At 40.2% G+C, this 21,997-nt stretch overlaps 1 protein-coding gene across 15 annotated transcripts in view; it reads right to left on the bottom strand.

Annotated features, from left to right (window-relative positions):
• Positions 1-21,997, bottom strand: part of SOX6 (SRY-box transcription factor 6) — a 561,724-nt gene that overhangs the window by 27,647 nt on the left and 512,080 nt on the right. For all 15 annotated transcript variants that reach the window (XM_075567743.1, XM_075567736.1, XM_075567734.1 and 12 more), the window contains one exon: positions 10,431-10,539. In XM_075567743.1, the coding sequence (XP_075423858.1) occupies positions 10,431-10,539 (109 nt within the window). The remainder of the gene's footprint in view (positions 1-10,430; positions 10,540-21,997) is intronic.

Raw genomic sequence — 21,997 nt, 5'->3', positions numbered from 1 at the left:
ACCGCTCACGTGACGCGGCCGTCGCCAGCCAAGAACAAATCTGCAGATCGCGCCAGGAGACAGCCGCCCTGCAGCTCCACGTGGCGCGCCCGCCGCAGCTGGTATGTGCGCTGCTATTGGGTTTTTTAAAGTTGTTTTTCAGGCGCATTTTCCTACATAATCACGGCCTAACATCTCTCTGGAATGTTGAGCTTGAAGAACATGGACATGAAGTGATGCTGATTTACATTTACAAAACAAACTCCAATGGAAACGTTTGTATTTTTTAATAGTACTAGCTTTTTAAACGAAATTATTTGGGAGTGTTACTGTACCGTATGTTTATAATGTGTAAAAGCAATAGTGTTAAACTGTTCTCAAACTGCAACTTATAACCTAGAGATAATAGGACACACTATAAAGTATCGAATAGCCTATTCTAGTGATTTTGTGAATTGCTGACACTTTTAAAGACTCAAACATTACAATAAAAGTCTAATGATCAAAATACACTTAATAAAACTCCTACATGTATGATTTTACGTTCCAGGATGGGTTAGTATTGACAAAGGACAAATTATTTGTTTTATTGTTGAAACAAGACAAAAAGAGAATCCCAGATGTTCCCATCAGGGTCAGCAATATTACTGTGTGTTAGGTAAAAACTGATTAAAAGGAATGCAGTTTGATAGCCGTTTTCAGCAGAAAGTGAGTCAAGATGTATTGTATAAGTGCCACACTTTTACCGAGATGTACATTTTATGTAAATTGGCAACTGCATCTGTGTATCACTGATAACTGCCTGTGTGTATCATTCAATATATATATATATGTTCTGGTTTATTGTTTTATGTTATATGATGTTAGGCATTTACAGTGAATATAACGCTAACTGAAAATAATGCAGAGCAATGTTTTAATACATAGGGCAAGAAAACTAGAAACATGAATATCTGTTCAATCTGGCAGTATTGGGGTTAATATGAAACTGAGATTAAACAAAAATAAAACTAAAACACTGTCTAGTTTGAGGTAGAACACTAATTATTACAAACACAACTTGATTGGTTGGTTTAAATGAGAGATTCAGTTTTCTTTTAAATACATAAAAATAATTGAACAGAAATCCCCTGAGATCATGCCCAAGAAAGCGTAATCCCCACGAAAAATCTCTGGAAACAGCCTGCCATATAAGTCATGTGGAGTCAATGTGACATTAACAACTAATCAATCTCCCCGACCCCTATTTTATTTACATTGTCACAAACCACAGTAAGATATTATATATATATATAATTATTTTTTTCAGACTTAGGATCATTTAAGATTTTTGTCTTTGTCTTTTGTTCTTTCAGGGCAGGCCTGATGGAGGCAGTTTAGGCAAAACACACAAGCGAAGTGGCCCAGGAGTTATAAACGGCCATATGTGAATGAACAAAGGGAACTTTCTAAAGCCTTTTGTGGTATTTGCTAATGTTTTTCATCTGAGCTTTAAAAGACCCTAATAACTTTGTGGTGAGCTGATGCATGCGGCTCGTGGAAGGAAATTCTACGCAGTTACGGTCTGGCTTACATTTCCCAAAGTCTCTCTCCAGCGTCAGTTCTTAGGGTAAGTTTGCTTTGTAGGACATTGCCCACACTTGGGTTATGAATGTATATCTTTATTTAGCAACATTCATGTACATGCGCTTCACAGCAGTGATACACGTGACACAAGAAGATAACACATAATTCCGCGCTTCAGACATAAACGTAACATTAGGAGAAATTAATCCCTGCCCCGAAGAGCTTACAATCAATCTGAATTTTCTATCCTGAGGAACCTATGTATTACTAGCACTACTTGATGGCGGGGGGGGGGGGGGGGAGGAGGTTTAATACAAAAGTTTGCGTGTCCTATTTTTACATTTACTTGGAAAATATTCCAGCCTGCATTTAAAAATAGTTTTGCTTTTTCCGAGGACAGATAATCTGAAGACTTGTTGTGGTTTTATCTATCAGAATAGTCACATCTTTGTCTTAGCATTTTCCTTTCATGCTCCACTTGGGGTTTTTTTTTTTAACTGGCCATAGCAACCATAAATATTTATACGTTACAAGAATTGACAATCAGGAACATTCTTTTTCTAGATATTAAAAATTCTAAATTATTAATACAGAAGATGATTATGAAGAGAACTCTATGAAATGCAACCCTCTACAGCAGCAACATTTCAATGCGTTAGCTAATTGTACCGAGAAACCGCCAGTATTCTCATTCTGTAGCGAGAGTCTGGCCTCGTCACACGGTTTGTGTATAAATGACAAAACAAGTGAAGCAACAAGAACTGGCCATCTCACAATCCGTATTTTGTTACTTAGAATTTGAACTTTGCTACCTAAAATTGAATAAAAATATCACTTGTGTGAGCACATTCACATGTCTCAGACATGTCGGCAACCCTGCCTTTCCACCATTGACTCGTAGCATACAGTGCTTCCACTGCAGCCAGGGATTCTGGGAAATGACATGCAAATGAGCACACCATTTAAATGAAATTAGAATCCATCCATATAAAAACTACAGTAGTTAGAAATTGTCTATGCCTTTCTCTTTACTAGAGTATATGAGAAGGAAGAGCAGTAGTTGGAAAGCGGAATGGGACAACTTGTCGCAGCCAACTCGCCGCCGCCAATCAGTCGGTGAGGGCAGCTTACTGCTAAGGTAAGTTATTAAGGGGTTATTAAGGGGTTAAAGTTAGGAATTTTAGGGTAAGGGCTCCAATTATGGGTTTTATGGTAAGGGGTTAAGGTTAGGGGTTTTAAGGGTTTTAGGGTTAGGGTAAGGCATTACCAATATGGACTTTTGCGGTAAGGTTGGGGGGTTAATCTTCACAGCGAGGCGGTCAGCAGAGAGCTGCCCTTGGCAGTTGATCAGCTGTGGCAAGTTGTCGAAAACCGGTTAGAAAGACCTCATGCTACTGTAGGTTGCTGCCTAACGGGGGATCCTCTCTACTCTCTTTGTATTTGCCGAGCATGATACTATTGCATGAACTTAATTTGTTCACTTCACAAAGCAAATGTATCATATTCCTTAAAAAACGTTAATATCAGGCATGAGATCCCAAGCCTAATCCTACTTGCACTTTTGGAAATCTTAACTCGTGTGGGGTAAATGTTGCATCTTTCGAAGAGGCTTGGTCTTATAACTAGGAGGGACTCATTTATCGGAGCTCTTCTTTCCAATGAAGATGACAAGCTAAATGAAGATGAGATCTCCATGGATAAAGAGCAGCAACAACCACTTGATTAATTTAGTGGAGCAACACTATAGGCCTTATTCTATAATGCTCGATCGTGCTGATCCAACGTTACAGCCTGACCAGCCCTACAGATTGCAATAGGACTTCTGTGCAGTAGCATCGATTGGCACTATTGCATTTCATAGAAGGAGGTCATATGTACACAACACTTTACAGAGCAATACAAGAAGAGAATCCTCAATGTTCCCATCATTGTTGGCAAAATTACTGTGTGTTAGGTAAAAACCGATTAGAATGAATGCAGTGTGATAGCTGTTTTCAGCAGGAAGTGAGTCAAGATGTATTGTATAAGTGCCACACTTTTAATGAGATGTACGTTTTATGTAAATTGGCAACTGCATCTGTGTATCACTAATAACTGCCTGTGTGTATCATTGAATATACAGTTAGGTCCGGAAATAATTGGACACTGACACAATTTTCATAATTTTGGCTCTGTACGCCACCACAATGGATTTGAAATGAAACAACTGAGATGCAATAGAAGTGCAGACGTTCAGCTTTAATTCAAGGAGTTGAACAAAAATATTGTATGAAACGTTTAGGAATTGCAACCATTTTCATACACAGTCCCATTATTTCAGGGGCTCAAATGTAATTGGACAAATTAACACAATCATAAATAAAATGTTCATTTTTAATACCTTGACGAGAATCCTTTGCAGGCAATGACTGCTTGAAGTCTGGAATGCATGGACATCACCAAACGCTGGGTTTCCTCCTTTGTGATGCTTTGCCAGGCCTTTATTGCAGCTGTCTTCAATTGTTATTTGTTCGTGGGTCAATAAACACTAGTGACCCAGTGCCATTGTAAGCTATGCATGCCGATGCCATCACACTGCCTCCACCGTGTTCTACAGATGATGTGGTATGCTTCGGATCATGAGTCGTTCCATGCCTTCTCCATACTTTTTTCTTCCCATCATTCTGGTACATGTTGATCTTAGTTTTATCTGTCCAAAGAATGTTGTTCAAGAACTGGGCTGGCTTTTTTTTAGATATTGTTTGGCAAAGTCTTATCTGGCCTTTCTATGCTCTCGTGAAGTCTTCTCTTTATGGTAGACTTGGATAATGATATGCCTACCTCCTGGAGAGTGTTCATCACTTGGCTGGATGTTGTGAAGGGGTTTTTCTTTACCATGGAAATGATCCTCCACCACTGTTGTCTTCCGTGGACGTCCAGGCCCGTTTGTGTTGCAGAGCTCACCGGTATGTTCTTTTTTTCTCAGAATGTACCAAACTGTTGATTTGCCACTCCTAATGTTCCTTCTACTGTATCTCTCTGATGGATTTTCTTTTTTTTGCAGCCTAAGGATGCCCTGTTTCACTTGCATTGAGAGCTCCTTTGACCGCATGTTGTGGGTTCACAGCAACAGCTTCCAAATGCGAATGCCACACGTGGAACCAACTCCAGACCTTTTACCTGCTTAATTGATGATGAAATAACGAAGGAATAGCCCACACCTGTCCATGAAATAGCTTTTGAGTCAATTGTCCAATTACTTTTGGTCCCTTGAAAAAGAGGGGGCTACATATTAAAGAGATGTAATTCCTAAACCCTTCCTCCAATTTGGATGTGAATACCCTCAAATTAAAGCTGATAGACTGCACTTTAAGCTCATATTCATTATTTAACTGTAACTTGAATTTATTTTGGTACAAAGCCGAAATAACAAAACTTGTATCAGTGCCCAATTATTTCCGGACCTAACTGTATATGTTCTGGATTATTGTTTTAGGTTATAGAAAGTTATGCATTTACAGTAAATATAACACTAACAGAAAATAATGCAGTAATACATAGGGAAGAAGACAAGAAACGTGAATAGCTGTTACATTTGGCAGTATTGGGGTTAATATGAAACCAAAAAGTTTGAGGTAGAACACTAATTATTACAAACACAACTTGATTGGTTGGTTTAAATGAGCCAATGTCATTGCACCCGTTATCGCATGATGACCTGTTTCCACTGGTGCGGTTTTAACTCGTTATTGTGTAATCTGCATTTCCATACAATAAGTCTGCAAGTTGCAAAGCCTTTCCCCATGATAAGCAGTACATGAACGTTGGCTACATCTGTATGTAACACCATAAAGGCACCAAACTTAAAGTTACACATTAGGTGAAAGGAATTACTGAACATATTTATAAAATGTTTTACCTGGAAGAAGCCAGTCACTTGATAAAGTCCGCGTGGAAGGATGAAACGTTTCTCCATATACTGGACTCTTTTAGGCAGATATCCCTGAACCAGGAGCACCGGTCTTTGCAAGTATTTTTTATTCTATTTATTGTGGTGTGCAGCTTTTTTCTTTTGTGTTACCAGGAAGTAATACAGTGAGAGTTACCTCTCGTTTTCAAGTATGTCCTGGGCACAGAGTTATGATGCCAGTTACATGGTTACAAATACATAGTTACATTAGGTGACAAATATGGCATTTCTCCTCTCTTTTGATATATTTTAACAAGTGGGTAGTCCTATTTGGAACAGTATCAAGCTGCAAAGCTGCTATTTGAGATTAAAACTCGGGTGTAAAGAGTAAAACTGTTATTTCTATGTTTTCATTTAGGTTACTGTTTTTACATTGGAGTCAATTCAATATTTTCAGTGGTAAACATGACTCCCAATTTCTTTCAAGTAAAACGCTACAAAAACCCAGCTCTTTCCGAGAAGCTGGATTGAAAGAATCAGAAAATATTCCTTGGTACTTTTTAGAGATCAGTACAGAAGCACAGAACATAAACGCATAAGCCAAATTAACAAAACCATTAAATATTCATGGTTAACACTGTGATAAAACAGATTGACGATGCATTTTCCACATCATTTGTAAGAAGTTAACAAATAGTGCACTTAATGAGTTGCTTCTCACCGATTTGCTCTGTTATATCAAATCTGTGTTCAAACACTAATTCATCCCTCTTTACATTCCATAAAATTATAATAATGTTAATCGTATCATTTCTTGCCTCCTATTTATTCCCTCTGTCTTGCCTCCATAATAACTCTCAACAATCTATTTATAGTCACCCTTTCCTTAAGTACTTTCTATACCTGTCTTTCTGGATACAGTTTCTTAGTTCTCAAATGTTAATGATGCATGCAAGCTGGAGATTAGCTGCGGTTACAATTAGTGATGGTTATGAGATATATCGTCTTTATTCATTTAAGCGAAGGCGAATGTGGCCAGAGAGGTTAGAGAAATTTGTCACAAAAAGAGTCACTCACGCTAACATTTCCAAGTTAATAGCCTGAGGGGTACTGTATGCTTGCATGGTCCCACTTACAAAAAAAAGTACCATGGAGTAGCAGTGAGCGAATCTGTCAAACTGGCAAGTCCACATCACCCATCCCCATTTAGTCTTCCTTATATTGTCAGATGAGGAAAAGCTGTTCAATGCAGAGTTGTTTAACAAAGAATTGCAGGCAGTTCCATGGCTAAGAAGTTGAAAAGAATGTGGAAACTGCATCACCAAAATCTTCTGGGTGAGCAGCTTGCTTAATTATGTTAAGCAATTCTGATACTTTTGACGTCACTTACAAACAGTTTTAGGCAGCCATCCTACTATTTTGACACCCCCCACTCTCCCCCCCAGGACAGGAATCAGGGGTCTGCATAACTCGCCTGCATTATTTTTAGATCCGGAGTCCCATCGTTTCTGAGATAAGGTTATTTCCTGGTTTCACATTGAGTGTAAATGGCTGCGCCACAACAGATCCGCAGTCCCATCGTTTCTGAGACAAGGTTATTTCCTGGTTTCACACTGAGTGTAAATGGCTGCGCCACAACAGATCCGGAGTCCCATCGTTTCTGAGATAAGGTTATTTCCTGGTTTCACATTGAGTGTAAATGGCTGCGCCACAACAGATCCGCAGTCCCATCGTTTCTGAGACAAGGTTATTTCCTGGTTTCACACTGAGTGTAAATGGCTGCGCCACAACAGATCCGGAGTCCCATCGTTTCTGAGATAAGGTTATTTCCTGGTTTCACATTGAGTGTAAATGGCTGCGCCACAACAGATCCGGAGTCCCATCGTTTCTGAGATAAGGTTATTTCCTGGTTTCACACTGAGTGTAAATGGCTGCGCCACAACAGATCCGGAGTCCCATCGTTTCAGAGATAAGGTTATTTCCTGGTTTCACATTGAGTGTAAATGGCTGCGCCACAACAGATCCGGAGTCCCATCGTTTCTGAGATAAGGTTATTTCCTGGTATCACACTGAGTGTAAATGGCTGCGCCACAACAGATCCGGAGTCCCATCGTTTCTGAGATAAGGTTATTTCCTGGTTTCACACTGAGTGTAAATGGCTGCGCCACAACAGATCCGGAGTCCCATCGTTTCTGAGATAAGGTTATTTCCTGGTATCACACTGAGTGTAAATGGCTGCGCCACAACAGATCCGGAGTCCCATCGTTTCTGAGACAAGGTTATTTCCTGGTTTCACATTGAGTGTAAATGGCTGCGCCACAACAGATCCGGAGTCCCATCGTTTCTGAGATAAGGTTATTTCCTGGTTTCACACTGAGTGTAAATGGCTGCGCCACAACAGATCCGGAGTCCCATCGTTTCTGAGATAAGGTTATTTCCTGGTTTCACACTGAGTGTAAATGGCTGCGCCACAACAGATCCGGAGTCCCATCGTTTCTGAGATAAGGTTATTTCCTGGTTTCACATTGAGTGTAAATGGCTGCGCCACAACAGATCCGGAGTCCCATCGTTTCTGAGATAAGGTTATTTCCTGGTTTCACATTGAGTGTAAATGGCTGCGCCACAACAGATTACATTGCGCTTTCCTATTGGCTCGCTGGGCCCAGGAGATTTAAACCATCATTTTGTTTCTCTGGAGAGGACAAACGTCATACCTTCACCAGACAGTATTTTGGCAACCAGGTACTCCCAAGAGCTGAAAATAATGAGATTCAGCTCTTGGGACCCCACAGCTTACATCCTGTAATAAAATGGGAGTCAGAATGGTGGGGTTGCTGCTTTAAACTTAATGCAAAGTGCCAAATAATTACAATGTGCTAACACATGCGGTCTCAGGCAGATTTTGGTGATGCCACTTCCACGACGGCTCTTGATTTCTTTAGCCATGGAACTGGCTGCTTTGTTAATCAACTCTGCATTGAACGACTTTCACTGCAAAATATGTTTTGTTTTTTTTGTTTGTTTTTTACATTTTTTAATTAGTATTTATTATTTCTGCTTTAACCATTTGAGTGTCCCAAGATGTAGCTACAATGCCATGGGTTCTACCACCCAAAGTGCCCTATGACGCAGTAGCTACGCTAAAAAAATATATGCTTGTTCTATTAGGAAAGACAATGCGATCTGCAGTGATGGAGTACAGATGGGGAGATGACTCAGCAGTGATGGAACAATCACATAACCACTTCGGAGAGCGGTCACAAGGGCACTGGGGCCCTGCGGCATTCTGGGTTAAGTTAGTAGGCACGGTGGATAATTCTCGTTGCAGATTGTCGTTTCTTGCTTAGTTACCAGTGAGGATGGGAACGAATGCCTTTGTGTGTATAAACCGTATGTTGCAGTTGAAGCAGGCATTAGTACCCCCGTTAACACGAAGATATAACACATATATTGTGGGTGTTAAAGAGCATGCACGTGTAACCATTGATTTCAATTAAGACACTGTAATTTCCGGAGGTAAATATCACGATAGCCTAAACAGGCGCAGTAACGTCTGCCACATCTGTAATTATGTCTGTTTTGTTCACTACCGGCATTTACCCAAAACAAATGCACACAGCCTGCCCACCGCCACCCAATGCCAATGTAGCCACATCGCCACGAAAAACAAATGTCATGAAATATAAGATTTCACATTAATAAAACAATGCATTCATGACGACAGCTGTAAACACAGTACTCATGCAACTTAAAGCAAGATTCTAAATTCTGTCAGATAACCCATCAGGGCTCAACTTCAGTCCTCAAGCCCTCCCAACAGGTCAGGTTTTCAGGATATCTCAGGTTCCGCACAGGTGGCTCAATCAGAGTCTCAGGGGGTTATGCACTAAGCAGTGATAAGTGCTTTAAAGTGAGATAAAAAGCCATTACAGTGCGATACTGCGTTCTGTGAGATTCACAAAGCAGTGATAAGTGCTTTTAAGTAGCCATTATAGAAGGTTACTGCACTGTTATCACTGCTTTGTGAATCTCACAGCAGGCAGTATCACGCTATAAAGGCAGTTATCTCACTTAAAAGCACTTATCACTGCTTTGTGCATAGCACCCAGAAAACCCACTTATCACTGCTTAGTGCATAACCCCCACAGTCTTTCTAAAAAACCTGACCTGTTGGTGGGGGGGGGGGGGGGGCGGGGGGAGCTTGAGGACTGGACTTGAACACCCCTGAGATAACTAAAATGTTTATAAATCTAAATATAAGTCTTTGACCACAAGACCACTACTTATTCACATATCGAGGTGAATTTAAAATAATTAGATTGAATTGTATAAAGCTATATTAACTCAACTTGAATGGTTCATTTTCAGAAATATTCATTTACACATCTTTAGTAAGAACTATTTACTTATGACGCCGTAATGTTGTTGAGACTACAAAAAGCTTCTTCTTCTGATAGACATCGTAATTTCTAAATCATTCACTCATCACATCATATCCTGAATAAAATGTCATTAAACAAATATAAAGGGCCTGTAAGATAATTTACTAATTACATTAAACTATTAATAATGACCGATTGCTGATGAAAACTGTCATAACTCTTATTTGTTTTGCTTTTGCCAGTTAATACTTTTCTGTTTATAACACGTCAGAAAACAGACGCACAGATGTAGCCAGACTCTCTGTTCACAAAGCTGCGTGAAGAAAAGCAAAACACCACGGCTCCGGGAATGGTAAAAGTCACGCCCATCTGTGGGAGTGGGGGCGGGGGCTGAGGCGGGGGTGGGGGCGGGGCTGAGGCGGGGGGGGGAGGGTTCAACTACTATTTTTCCGACTGGGAACTGCAACAAAGAGATTTCCCCGTCAGGATTCCGTGGCCTCCCCCAGCATTGCGCACATTTCGCCTGGCAGAATTCTTCATTGTATATGGTTAGCTTATTAAAATATGTAAACAATTTGGGGCAAAGAGAACGCCAACATTTCATATTAACTTACCCTCGGCATCTTCAGGTCTTGTAAGATCAATGACGCCGGGACCTAGTTTTCGCTCTTCATTGGGTTTTCCTGTCAACTGTGAGCCCATATTTTCAAAGTGTGTTCTCTCCTAGGAATTAAAGAGAGATTATCGTGGTTTATTTATATAATATATATAATATATATAATATATATATATATATATATATATTTGTAAGATTAACTCTAAATGCAGAGTAAAGCTACCCAATGCATGAATGCAAAATCCTAGCAGTCTGATTCATGGCTATTGTTACTGAATGCATAATAAAATCTACAGATGTGATCTGAACAACCTGTTCCAGTCACTGCCTTGTGAACATCTTCCCACACTGTGAAAGCATTACTTTCCATTGAAAATAAACTATTGGATATTGTTATATTACCATTACTGGCACAGATCACAACTTCAACAGAGGTACAGTATCAACATACATATAGCATGTAATCGGCCACTCGTCTTGTTTCTGCTTTCCTTGGACACCCGCCTGGACCCGCCTCCCTCCGCCACAGATATTCAGGACCCGCACACAACACTCCCCTCCCTCTGCCCAACCCGCCCGGGGCCCAGGTAAATATTCTGGACCTCATAAAAGCTGTCCGCAGCATCACAGTAAAGTATATCTGTTAAACAAAGAACTACATTTTCAGAAGATCTATGTTCTATGTACAGTCATGTGAAAAAGAAAGTACACCCTCTTTGAATTCCATGGTTCTACATTTCGGGACAAAATAACAATCATCTGTTCCTTAGCAGGTCTTAACATTAGATAAATACAATCTCAGATGAACAACAACACATGATATATTACACCGTGTCATGATTTATTTAACAACAATAAAGCCAAAATGGAGAAGCCATGTGTGAAAAACTAAGTACACCTTATGATTCAATAGCTTGTAGAACCACCTTTAGCAGCAATAACTTGAAGTAATCATTTTTTGTATGACTTTATCAGTCTCTCACATCGTTGTGGATGAATTTTGGCCCACTCTTCTTTACAATGTTGCTTCAGTTCATTGAGGTTTGCGGGCATTTGTTTATGCACAGCTCTCTTAAGGTCCAGCCACAGCATTTCAATCGGGTTGAGGTCTGGACTTTGACTGGGCCATTCCAAAGGACATTGTTCCAGAAGTCTTTTGGTTTGTTCAGATGCAACTTTGCAAACCTAAGCCATGCTGCCATGTTCATTTTAGAGAGAAGAGGCTTTCTCCTGGCAACCCTTCCAAACAAACCATACTTGTTCAGTCTTTTTCTAATTGTACTGTCATGAACGTTAACATTTAACATGATAACTGAGGCCTGTAGAGTCTGAGATGTAACTCTTGGGTATTTTGCCATTTCTCTGAGCATTGCACAGTCTGACCTTGGGGTGAATTTGCTGGGGTATCCACTCCTGGGAAGATTGGCAACTGTCTTGAATGTTTTCCACTTTTGAATAATCTTTCTCACTGTAGAATGATGGACTTTAAATTGTTTGGAAATGATCTTATAACCCTTCCCAGATTGATGGGCAGCAACAATTGCTTCTCTAAGATAATTGCTGATGTCTTTCCTCCTTGGCATTGTGTTAAAACACACCTGAATGCTCCAGACCAGAAAACTGCTAAAACTTTGGCTATTATAGAGGTGGTCACACTTGCTGATGATCAGTTAGTCAAGGGCATTTGATTAGCAGTACCTGTCTGCTACTTAGCATCTTAATTCCTATGGAAGCAATAATGGTGTACTTAGTTTTTCACACATAGCTTAAATAAATCATGACACCGTGTAATATGTCATGTGTTGTTGTTCATCTGAGGTTGTATTTACCTCATTTTTAGACTTGCTAAGGAACAGATGACTGTTATTATGTCCTGATATGTAACACCATAGAATTCAAAGAGGGTGTACTTTCCTTTTCAAATGACTGTACATAAAGAGATATATTATTCTTCAGAGCAGGACAGTACCAGCTACATTTATGAAACAAAGCAAGCCCTTTTGCACATGCAGTTGTTATTAACTTGAAAGTCGGAGCGTGAAAAGGTGTTTGCGCCTGTAAGGAAATTCAGCCATTTGCTATTGCAAAATAAATGAAGTTGTAGAGGTGTAAATAAATGGCAAATGTGCTCCTATTAGACTTTTTCAAGACTGGGGTGATATCTGTACCTTTGAAATCCACCGTTTTATTTTATAAAAGCCGTGGGTACCAAGCATTTCAATTGATTAAAAATACTGTACATTATTAAACTCATAATGATGTTACATTGATGTTCTAAACTAAGTCCCAATGGGAGTTATAAAACCAGAATAATATTTATACATGCAGGCCTAGTTGATTCGCGTGGTATAACAGGATTGCATATTTAACACCCTAAACTAGAAAAGTGTTTTCATATACTTAAGCAGATTTGAAATGCAATATTTGCACCTTTGTTTTAACTCTCAATACGTTATTGATTGTAATAGCCAAAGGAAACCAATGTGACTTGCCAATCACTCAGGATAAATTGTCCCCAGTGATTCTAGGAGTTAAAGGGAATAAACGTGTACTCACTCCCTCTGTGTTTCATTTGAGAGAAGTTGAGTAGAGATGTGGTCCCACAGACAACTGATCTGATCTGTTAAGCAGCTTAGTGGAGAAACGTTGATACCGTATCTGTATTTCAGTTATTTCATATCCCATGTTGGCAGGCATATTTCAACTACCCTTCTATCAAGTTTTGTGACAATCCAATCCCTCATTAAACATGTAACACGGTGTTGAACAAAGTTAGGTAGAGCATGATACAAATGGTATTATTCTAGGAGTAACAAAGGAGGGAGAAGGAATAGGTTGTATGATACTTTTTATTGGACCAACAAGTAGTTCATATTTTATAAGCTTTCGAACCTCTCAGGGTCCTTCATCTGGTACTATTCTAGGAGTATGTACATAAGCCTGTGGTGCTTCCAAACCGTAATCTCTGTAGTTTTATGTATCAGTATCCAAGTGTTCAACGGTTATCATTAATTTAGTGGTCTTATGTTAAGGAATACAACATGTTTTCCCACTTGTCTTGTTGTTCCTTCCTCAGACAAAAAAGCAGCATTGTGTTGCGCTTGTGAATGAATGAGACTTTGTCGTTCATTACTACCAAACAATATTAAATGTCATATCAACTTGGATTTGCAGACATGAAATACCAGCTTTTAGCTCCATGAACACTTTCTGCATGTTATACTTAATGCATTATGCAGAAGCAAAGTGCTGATTGCTGTTCATTCTATTGTTCAATGACCTAGTTCTGTACTGTGCATGTAAGACATCAAAAAGGAACATTAGGACTTTCCTCTTATGAAAGATGTTTAAGAGATACTTTTTTTTTTATAGTGAAAACATATAATTATTTGATAGCTGATAATAGTTGCACAGCCTTTGCAAGTACATGCTTTTAAAATAGTTTCCAGACTCATTTCTTATGGAAAGAATTAAGGTGCTGTAGAAGTCATCTTCCAGATACTAAGAGGACTTTAATTTAGTGCTTTTTTTACATTGTATCTAAGAATCCTGTTTGCACACTGAATGTATGGGAACCCAGCAATGAAATAACATATTTATGGCAGCATGCATAAACGCACAGCTAATGTGTTTTCAATTACTTGATACATAAAAGTGACAGAAATAGTATAATTTCAGAGTTTGTTGGACTACCTATTACTTACACCCATGCATGGCTTATTCTCCAATATCTTGCATAAGCACAACTGGAGAAAAGTTGGAATGACTATACATTACTGTAGGTCTTTAAAGTTGCTTAAAGCTCACTTTACATGTGCTAAACATTCCATAACATTCCAGCTTACACCTACTCCCTCTGCATGAGCATTAAAGTGAACACGAACATAGCAGTGAGACTGGTGACACCTAAAAAATAGTTGTTGGTTTAAAAAAAAAAAAATGTTATTAGCTTATTAAGTCTGGAAGGCAGCCACATATGACCCCACCACAAATGTGTTTCTACATACTTTCAGCAACAGATATAACTTAAGCGTGAAGCCAGCCAACTGACATAACGAAGACAATTGTAATTAGCATGTTGTGTTTTTGTCTACCAGGGGTTAAGACTGGATGTACCCTTGACGAGTACTGTACAGCAGCAGCTTCCATCACTTCTGATCGGAAAACAGCACAGCATTGAGACACTTTGGGCCATGAGGCACCATGGGGCCATTAATTTAATGTCAGTAAGGTACCTTATGTCCTAGCACAGCTAGGTGAATATGGGCCTATGTGTAGATCAAGGCATGTTCACACTAATTGTCTTGTAGATAGGAAAGATAGAATAGTCTGAGGGTATCTGCATGTCTCCCACAGGTCCAAACCTTGTTCACTCACCCCATTGTCACACAACATACACTAGTTAAGCTGCAAACAAGGACACTGTATGCAGAATCAGTCACCAATTTAAAACTGATAAGTACAACTCTATATGCTATGTAATGCGGTGGGCACAAGGTCTAAGAAAACCTTTATGTGATTATGACCCATATTCCATTATAGGGTTTCACCAAAGGCTTCATACTCTGCTGTTTCTGCTATATTGCAGAATATCACATGAAACCTGCCTGTCCTGTACATTTTCTAACACAATCTACTTGCATTTTCTAATACTGCAGAGATACAGTGAAGGTTTTATCATATTCAGAATGTACAGAATATTTCCTACTACAGTACCTCTTCTAGAAAGCAATGTACAGTAGTAGTACAGAGTGTCTTGGGCGGATTTGAATCTGCCTCGGATTGGCTGGTTCCTTCGGTCTCAAAAAACCCAGTCCGCCTTTTCCGGGTTTTATTTTTTCTGTCACTGACAATCCACATCGCAGATTATTAATCCGTGGTTGGATTTTTATGAATCCTCACTCAGATTAAATCCAGTGGGTGGAGGGGGCAAAGAGTGCAGATTTTGAACAATCTGAGTGTGGATTTTTAACAATCCGCGGTGCGGATTTCCGATTCAATATGGAATCTGAGTGCGGATTCTTAAAAATTCACCCGCATTGTATCCAATTGCGGATTCAGATTAATCTGCTCGCTTTAATTAATACCCAATACGCCAACAGATTTTATCCCGCGGAACGGCTTTTGAAGGTAAAACCCGGAAATTCCGGTGAACAGATTTTGACAGTTCCGACCATCTGTTTGTCTTGAGTAGAAATATAGTATATGATTTTAAAGAAATAAAATTAAAAGGATAAAATTCGCCTTTGAAGCATGACCTTGTATATACCTCAAAAGTTTTTTTGTGGGACTGAATCTGTAACTTGTTTTGATGTAATATGTGTTTGCACCACTTGCAGAAAAGCCATCTAAGATGCACAGTACATTTCAATCTAGTAAATGTATACTTCTATGCTGGAAGTAGACAGGATACCATGTTAGTCATTATCTGATACAGTATGGTACTTTGTGCTGGTTACATCATTTTATTTTATTTTAAATGACATACAGGTCTTTGTTGGATTTCTCGGTACAAATTATATATAATGGAGTTCAAATTATTTTAACGCACCTTTGTTTACAAAATGAATGCAATTTGATCCCGAATTTTAGCATTTTGACTGTTTCACAATATACTTAGTTAAAGCTAATTTTGAGAAAATTGTTATGAAATCAGACTGACATTTTATTATCATTATTACTATTACTGCAAATGGCACCTTGTAAAGAAAGGCTATTGAAAGCCACCACCAAATTAATGGAGCACTTTAAGTGCACGTGTAGAAGGACATCTTAAAGATTACAGCTAATGTGTGTCACGGGAGACCAGGTTATTTACACCTTTTTACCGGGATCATACATTAAGCAAAACAAGGTAATGAAATAAATTGTGGTTTATTCGCTTAAATTTGCTTACACACAATGATACACAAAATACAGACAAAAAGAGACACTTACTTTGGGACTGGGGTTGAAACTAGCCTTTCCTAGGTGCAGGGAACGCTTTGGGCGAGTTTTACCCTGACCGGGATTTAGTCCAGAATCCCCTGGAACTCAAATCGGCATAAAATTCCATACGCCACCGCTACGTTCTCTTCTGAGAACTTGGTCCCTCCTGACCGTGAGTTACTACCGGGACAATGTGCCTACATGTATCCGAGAATCAGGCCTGATTCCCGGGTACATTTATGGGGGAACTGACAACTCTGGACCCCAACCTCCTAAGCACATTCTGCCAACGGTTCCTCCGCAACCCCCCCCCTGGAAACTCAGAACCTAGCAATCCCTGCTTGCTGGCATGCCCGGAAAGGGAAAAACACAGACAATATTTTTATTGCATACAATACATTGAAAAGATACAATGTTACTGGGCCCAATTCAACTCTCTTGGACCCTTATACATGGATCAGGGGTAACCAAAATGGCCTTAACCTTTATTTGAGAGCCTGTTTACCCCTTCCCATCACAATGTGGTCCTAACACAATTTATATTGTTATAATCCATAAATAAGAAAGCCAACTTGTGCACCACATAACTAAACAAAACAGAAGGAAAGGACATTGCCTTTATGTTTCAGTTTTATTTTGTCCTTTTATATTCATTTGAGTTGCTGCTACTCTTTTAATGCATAGCTCGTGTAAAGAGAGGCTTTTAAACTACAAAGAGAAAATAGCTGGTGATAAGATTCCTCTTGGGTTTACTTAGGGCGAATTGTAGATATAGAATGTCAAATTCATAATACAAGGTCAATTATTATGTTGTGTTTTGTTGCATGTTTCAGAATCCTACAATTATCCCAGCCATTAAAATGACACTGACATTGCTAAAAACACTGAAAGAAATATGTTTTACATAGATTCAAAGTGTCATTTAAAAAAAAAAATCCAACTTTTAAAAGGTAGTCAAAATAAACGGCTAGGACGTTGGTGTAACAGACATTAATGCTTATCAACATATTTGTATTGGAAAGCTTTTCTCCTTTTTATCACCTGCCTGAAGGGTGTTCATTACTGTGTTAGCCATTTCAGTTTTTTTATTGGCCCAGTATTATTGATGCAAACAAACTGGAGCAATGTATAGGTGGGAGGAAGCACTGACGTGTCCAGATCTATTAGCAACAATAGTGCATTTTTGAATACATGATGAGCATAAATATTGCATTATATACATGTTCACGTGCAATATACATTACAACAATATGAATAGATAGATCTAGAGTAAAACATTATAATTTAAGACCACCATATAGGTTATAGATTAAAGGAAAAATGCTTTTAATTTGTATATATTTTGTATAGGTTAAACATGGAGCATGCGCTTGTTTCTCTCTTCTCTCTCTCTCTCTCTCTCTCTCTCTCTCTCTCTCTCTCTCTTTCTCTCTTTCTCTCTTTCTCTCTTTCTCTCTCTCTCTCTCTCTCTCTCTCTCTCTCTCTCTCTCTCTCTCTCTCTCTCTCTCTCTCTCTCTCTCTCTCTCTCTCTCTCTCTCTCTCTCTCTCTCTCTCTCTCTATATATATATATATATATATAAAGACAGACAAAAAACAGGCGCACTCAAAGCGTAAAAAAGTATTTGTATTTGGTATGGACTTTATTATTTATTTATTTTGGAATTATTATTTTATTGCACTGTTTATATTCTTTATACTTTTTATTTATTATTTATTATATTTTTTTATTATTTACTTTTGTGTAATAGTCCTGTACAATATAGTTTTCATCATTGTTTGCTCTATATATATATATATAGTGGGTTTAGGTTGGCGCCATTTTTTCTTTTGTGTTTGTATATATATATATATATATATATATATATATATATATATATATATATATATACAGCTCAACCACATTATAGTGTGATCCGCTACAACGCGGTCTGAGTGTGACTCCCGATTTAAAAACATCTCCAAGGGTTTTTTTTTAATAACATTCAATACTTTATTGCTAATGGACACACATACATAAACACACCCCTCCCCCCTACACCATGTGGGAATTGAACCCATGAATATATTTTATATAAAATACATGCAGGAATTGAACCCATGACTTTTCATATGCTGGTGCAATTCTCTGATGGACTATACTGTGCAGTGGTGTAGCAGCTACAGAATGGGTTCGATTCCTGCATGGTATGGTACATTATGTGGACCCCGAGCACCGCCTTATAATGGGGTTCAGCATAATATATATATATTACAGCTAAACCCCATTATAACGCGGTGCTCGGGGTCCACATAATGTACCATACCATGCAGGATTCGAACCCGAACCAATAAAGGCTTGCAGCAGGAATGATAAAATTCAACAACACGACTACCAGAGCCCTATGCGTTTAGTCTCAGCAGACTTTATCAAGGGGTATATCATATCATATCATATCATATCATATACCCCTTGATAAAGTCTGCTGGGATGAAATGAGTAGGGCTATGGTAGTCATGTTGTTGAATTTTATCATTCCTGCTGCAAGCCTTTATTAAGGCAATAAGAACTGTTTGCAACATCTGCCACTCCGATTGTACCGACGGGGATACTTTTGGATACCCACGTCACGATCCAGTGATATCGCACCAACCATCGCAAGATTTGGAGGAAGGAGTCTGAAGCACAAGCGTCGGAGAGGAGACGGCGTCTTCCAAAGAGAGCGCTACAGATTCTGGCGTCATTGTTTCCAGTTCGGCGGTTAAAGAGTAGGATTTTATCCTGAAATGCCCATTTTTACCTACTACATTGTAAGTAGGATTTGTATCGGCCTTGTATGATTCTAAAAAGACTTACTTCACCATATTTGGCTGTTTCTTTCATTTTTCAGGTCCCATCCAGTCCCGAATATCTCTTACTGAATTTTCACTGTTGCATATCTCTGCAAGTGTTTCCATATATTTGTTTACATCAGTTTGCGCCCTTTCTTTATTTTCCTTATATATAAAGAAGCAAGGGATCCCCTGAGGAAGTGACGTCAGTCCCGAAACGCGTAGGGTCAGAGGTCACGGCGCCTTGGAGAAGTGCTGGTTGTGAGAACGTGTGAGTCAAGTGAAGCAGGAAACAGCGTCATCGTGTTATCGCGAGAGAGGCTGCTTTGCACATGTGCAGTTGTGTGTGGATTCCCCTTCCTCTGCATCCATCTTGGAGAGTCCTCCGAATTCAGAGGAAAACGGGACATATACCACATATCGGGGAGCCCGCGAGGACACTCACTGCTACCGGCGTCTGCATATACTTGGTCACACACGCGCATTATTCCAGTCCTGCTGTAAGTAGGGTTTTGGGTTTAACCCCTTGATGACCCGCTGCAGCAGGCTCCTTTTGTTTTAATAAATAGTTATTTTATTTTCAGCTTGTTTGTTAAGTGTTATGTCTCTTGTTATGTGTTTTATGTTGTTTGTTTAATTTTAACATTACGTATTACACTATGATCTTTCTTTTTGTCTCTGTCCCTATGTCACGGCCCCTGGATTGGAGATCTTCTAGTGATTGGACCATCTGGATTCTCTCCCCCTTCATTTTGTTTGGACTCTATTTGGGACTTATTGGACTTTTTGGGCACTGGTCTGTATATGTTCTTTATCTATTGTATCTGCCATCACAGTCTCCATTAGTAATGAATTCCAAATTTTAACTGCCCTTACTGTCAAGAACCCTTTCCTTTATTGCTGGTGAAATATCCTTTCCTCCAACAATAAGGCCTTGGTCCCGCTGTGGCCGGCGGCGCGCGCGGCCGCGGGCCACCAGCTGCTTGCCCCCATTCTAGATGCCCCCGCTGGCTCCTTCCGGCGTGGCTGACTGCGTGCTGTGACGCGTCAGCCAGCCAGAGCTACAAGGAGCTTGTGGTTTTGGCGAGTGTCGCGTCACGTGACATCCCAGCAGCCAAACCGATTCCCCACTCTGCTCCGATTCTGCCCTTGCTCCAATCCTCCCCCGTTCCGATTCACCCCCCCCAGTGTGTATTTGCCTGTGTGTGTATGGGTGCCTGTGTGTGTGTGTGTGTGTGTGTGAGTGTGTGAGTGTGTGATTGCCTATGTGTGTGTGTGTGTGAGTGCCTATGTGTGTCCTTCCCTCTGTGCCTGGCTTCAGAGTGTGAGGGGCTCCGGGAGAGTGAGAGAGGGATCGGGGGGGGGGGGGGGGAAGGTACGACAACACGAGAGCCCCCCGCTCAAACCACACCCCCCGCTCAAACCACACACCCCGCTCCGGCTCCAGCTCCCGCTCCCTACAGACCGCAGGTAGCGGTCAATTGCCTGTCAGCGCGCTTCCTGCATGCAGTGCGGGCGCGCTGACTGAGGGAGCGGGGCCTTAGCCTTAGGGATGCCCCCAAGTCCTTTGTACTACCCGTGGGATGAATAGTTCTTTTGAAAGCTCCTTGTATTGTCCCTGAATATATTTGTATATAGTTATCATATCCCCTCTTAAATGCCTCTTTTCTAATGTAAACAAATCTAATTTAGCTAGCCTCTCCTCATAAATCACATTATCAATCCCCTTTATTCATTTTTTTGGCTCTTCTCTGCACTTTTTCTAGTTCCGTAGTGTCTTTTCTATGGAGTGGTGCCCAAAACGGTACTGCATATTCAAGGTATGGTCTTACTAATGCTTTTTAGAGGGTAATAATTGCACAGCTAACTTTTTTTGGGGGGTGGGTGGGAGGGGAGAGAGATAAATCAGGGTATAAACACCAGCATATATCTACCAATGATTTCCCGGTTATTCCAATCACCATGCCTGACTAAGGCTGAGTCCCCAGTCTTCTCTGTGGCACGCGTGCCCGGCGGGGGGCCGCGCGTGCACAGCGCTGCACCGCGATAGGCGGTCTGAGGGGAGAGGGAAGGTTTGCGATGGGAGGGGGCGTAGCTGTGGGTTTGCGGGGGCGTGGCCATGATGTCCCGCGGCTGGTTCGCCCTTATTGGCTGAACAGCCGGCGGGGGCGTGGCCACGCCTCCGTCGCGGATGCTAATTTCAAATTCCCCTGCTTCCCTGAAAACCTGTCGCGCACCGCTGGGGAAAGGTGCGCGACAAGGTAGGGACTGGGACCGGCCGGACTGGGGGGGCGGGGCTTGATAGCACAGCTCACGCCGAGCCTTGCGCTGTGGATGTGACTGGGACCGCAGCCTGATGCACTCCACACATATACCTCACTAGAATCCCCTGATTTAGATAAGGATTGCCTTCGTCAACACCCAAAGCATCCATTTCATGATATGGTTATTGTCTTTATGGAATAACATTGTAACTATATTACTGTAATGGGTAGGTAACTCACAAACCATTTATTGTAGAATTTCATGAGACCTTGTTGTAGAAAAAAAACAAGTATAGATATAGTTAATCTTCTTAAATATTGCTCTTAAATTTGACCATAACACAATCATTTCTTAAGTCTCAAAGATTTATTCCAACTGTGTTGGTAAATTCTCATTACAGGCTTTAGTTATAAATGCTTCTTTAACCCAGGCTGTGCTGAAAAGCGGTGTATTCAGCAGGCATTAGCTTATAGGGGTTATCCATGGTAAAATGGATAAGAAGCAAAAGGTGACACTGTGTGGTCATTTGCATGTCATTTCCCAGAATCCCTGGCTTCAGTAGA

Source organism: Ascaphus truei, chromosome 12 (assembly GCF_040206685.1).
Source record: "Ascaphus truei isolate aAscTru1 chromosome 12, aAscTru1.hap1, whole genome shotgun sequence".
NCBI classification, from domain to species: Eukaryota; Metazoa; Chordata; class Amphibia; order Anura; family Ascaphidae; genus Ascaphus; species Ascaphus truei.
The sequence above is the reverse complement of the archived record's forward strand: the minus strand, read 5'-3'. Positions and strand labels throughout refer to the sequence as shown.